General features: G+C 43.3%; 1 protein-coding gene across 1 annotated transcript; it reads right to left on the reverse strand.

The window, feature by feature from the left end:
* Positions 1-480: 480 nt before the first annotated feature.
* Positions 481-1,074, reverse strand: LOC147423867 (uncharacterized). Its single transcript, XM_086501523.1, has one exon. The coding sequence runs from the start codon at positions 1,072-1,074 to the stop codon at positions 481-483; it is 594 nt and encodes a 197-aa protein (XP_086357649.1).
* Positions 1,075-3,219: the final 2,145 nt, after the last annotated feature.

The following is a 3,219-nucleotide window of genomic DNA, read 5'->3' on the forward strand; positions in this document are numbered from 1 at the left end:
CACTTCAAAGCCTTTTCACACTTGTACATCCCGGTGGGGATCTACAAACCACCTCCACCTTCAAACTACAATATCGTGCACCTCGTAGCTACGATGGAAGAGCGGCTCGTCTAGACAAGCTTGGAGAACTTCAAGGACCCCACTTGGAAATCCCATTTCAACACTTTGAACTCTATGATCAGCCACCTTTAGTAGGCACCACATAGAGCATTCTTGGCCCAAATAGCCTCATAATTTATACACAATTGCAACCACATGCTTGCCCTTTTCATAGCACTGACCAACTTAAGCCGCACCATCATTGCCCGACCCCTTTGTTGAACATTTTTATGGTCAACTACAAGAGATGCTTATTGAACTTGGAAACTGCAAAACTAGAAAAAACTTTGAGCAAACACTAAAACTACTATCATATGTACAAAGTTTTATTCTTGATGACTACAGCTCATGTTTAGGTGGGTTTCCCGACTCCCTCGCCTATCACTTGGTGCATAGCAGCACCAACTCCCTTTCAAAATAAAGCTTCAGATGCACGCCGTCTACCTTGTGTTTGAGAGTTCTACCATTCACCCCCATCAATTGGTACTTGTACCATCGGGAAAAACTCGATGCACCTTGTACGGCATCATCCACTTTTTTCTTGAACTTCTTTTGAAAAGTGAAGTTGAGATAGCTTGTATAGTTCATCACTAAATCACCCTTCTTTATTTGCTTCTTTGGCAAATGTTGGTTGAACTTTGCAATTCTCTTCTCTCGCTGCTTGACATAAAAGTTTGTTGCAGCCTCCCTGTCCATCTTTAAAGCTTCAAGAGAAGTAATCATGTCTTGCAAAACATCATGATGAGATTTGTCAATACGCCACATATCCTTCAATGCACCTAATTGGACATGCATTGGAAATGCCACCTCTTTATCATAAACCAACTCGTATGGAGTAAATCTAGTAGCAACTTTATAAGAAGTCTTGTAAGCACACAAACACCTATCAAGATTAACCTCCCACACTTCATGATTGTACACATACTTCATGAGCATTTTGAGAATCTTCCCATTAGCGCTTTCAATTGTAACCATTGCTCTAGGCGGTGGTGGCCTCACCCTTGGTTGAGAAATCTGATTCTGCCTTACTCCTCTATTGAAGTTCTGCCTTCTTGGATGAGGACATTAGTACATGATGTCCTCTCCACAGTTGTTACAATGGTAGTTCTGATTCTGTCTTTGATGTCCTCTTCCTTGATCTAGATTTCTAGAAGGTGCATGCACTTGCTGCACTAGATGTACTAAAAGATTCTCTAATTGGTTGGTGATTTGGTTGAGCAGGTCTTGTTGATCTTCAGCCGAGGTCCCTATGGGCTGATTCCTCTGGACTGCTGCTACAGGTGCGTCTAGGTGTGGTTGGGCCCTACCCAAGGTTCCTCTTCCTCGATAGTTCTGGCTTGTAGATCTTTAAGGTGGAACAGAATACTTCAACTGCTACTTCATACGTAGCAGGAAGCCTTCCCTTCACCTTCTCTTTAAGAATTGGCCATAAACGAGCCACGAATCGGTTTTTCTTGAGGAAATTGGGTGCCCATTTTCCCTCCCTTGACGATGCAACCCTTCGTCCCCATAGATCCACGAACTTCAATTTGTATGTTGCATATTCAGCCATAATTCCTTGCTTCAGCTCCATCAAAAATTGCCACAATTTTTCCAATGTCGTGCCTTCTCTAAAGTGCCTTAGAAATGCTACTCTTAGCAAGTCCCACTCTCCTTGGTGGCTTGCACCAATGCATTGTACCATGATCTTGCTTCCACTTTCATTAACAGTGGAAAAATACACAGACGCGAAGCATCGTCATCCCTTCCAAAGACGACACATGCTACTTCAAGATTATCTAGAAATTCCGAAGCATCTTCCCCCACCTTATCCATGAAGGTTGGGAAGGAAATTTTTACCATTGCAAAACACGATTTTCAAACTTTTTTTTCCTTTTTTTCTCTTAAACACAAGTAGCTTAGCGGCTTATAGCGGCTTCTTACAAGGTTGGGTGGATAGATCAAAACAATATGAAAATTGAAACATTAAAGGAGTGATGGTAATCCAACACGGGGAGGATAAGGGAATTTGGGGAGCTAAGGATCTCTCCTAGCACCACAACACCAAACAAAAACACAATTTTTTTCTGATAGAAGATCTTTCTATCTACATATATATGTACGTGCATGTGTTGAAAAAATCTAAATGGAAAAGCGATTGGTCCATTATCCATGACGCATAGAGTGTAGAGTACTCACTTATACCCTTACCATGCCGGTGTTGACAAGTTGGCACATCCACAGGAGGTCATTGCCCTTCATAGGCTCCACCTTCACTTCACTTCTCAGCATGTATGGAGTGATGGCGACATGTTTGACCACTCCTAGCCTTTTAGCTAGCAGTAGTTACAAGTAGTTACCGTAATCGGCTCGCTGCATGAATTCCACACCATTTGATTGTAGCTCATCTTTGGCCCACTAGGTTTCACCAGTGGTAGACAGTTTCTTCAAAGCAAGCTGTACGGGAGAGGAGGAAAGCCCTCTACCCGCCTTCCAAAACAGCAAGGACAATAGTCAAACCACTACTCTCTAGGGCATGGGAACCTCCTTATCACCTTTACTTTGGGGTTGTCGAAGTGAACTGACAGCACTCGCATGCACGCTGCAAATGGATAGGTGATCTTTTGCCGCTTTTCCTTGGATGACTTTCTTTCTAGCAGCCTAGGCATGATTCTACTTTCCAGAGCCAAACGCGAAGCACTCACATGGCCAGGTGTTTCTTCTTCCTTGGGGGTCATGTGATTTAGGATTGGCCTAACCCTCTTTTTCCCTTGGCACGAGCAGCCCCTTTGGGCCACTTAGGAGCAGAGGCTACACTTCTATTTTTAGATTCCTTGGGGAAGAGAGGCTTTACTAACCTCTTTCCTTCCTTAAAATGGATGATTTATTTGCGGTGGATGTCAATGTAGAGGATTTTCTCTTCTGCTTTACTTCCATTGATGACATTCATTGATAGAGTGCGATGGGTGATGGCAATGAGAGCAGCCTACTACCCTCCCTCTGGTGGCTCTTGATTCATGGTTAGAATGAGATATGCGTGATGGAGAACTTACTTCCAGGATGTTGACGATGGAGTATTCCGGTAGCTTCTTCAATTTCTTCCTCCTTCATTCTCCAATTGGAGAATTACCGCAGCCACTC

Source organism: Adiantum capillus-veneris, chromosome 26, assembly GCF_014529385.1.
Source record: "Adiantum capillus-veneris isolate H3 chromosome 26, ASM1452938v2, whole genome shotgun sequence".
Classification (NCBI taxonomy): Eukaryota; Viridiplantae; Streptophyta; class Polypodiopsida; order Polypodiales; family Pteridaceae; genus Adiantum; species Adiantum capillus-veneris.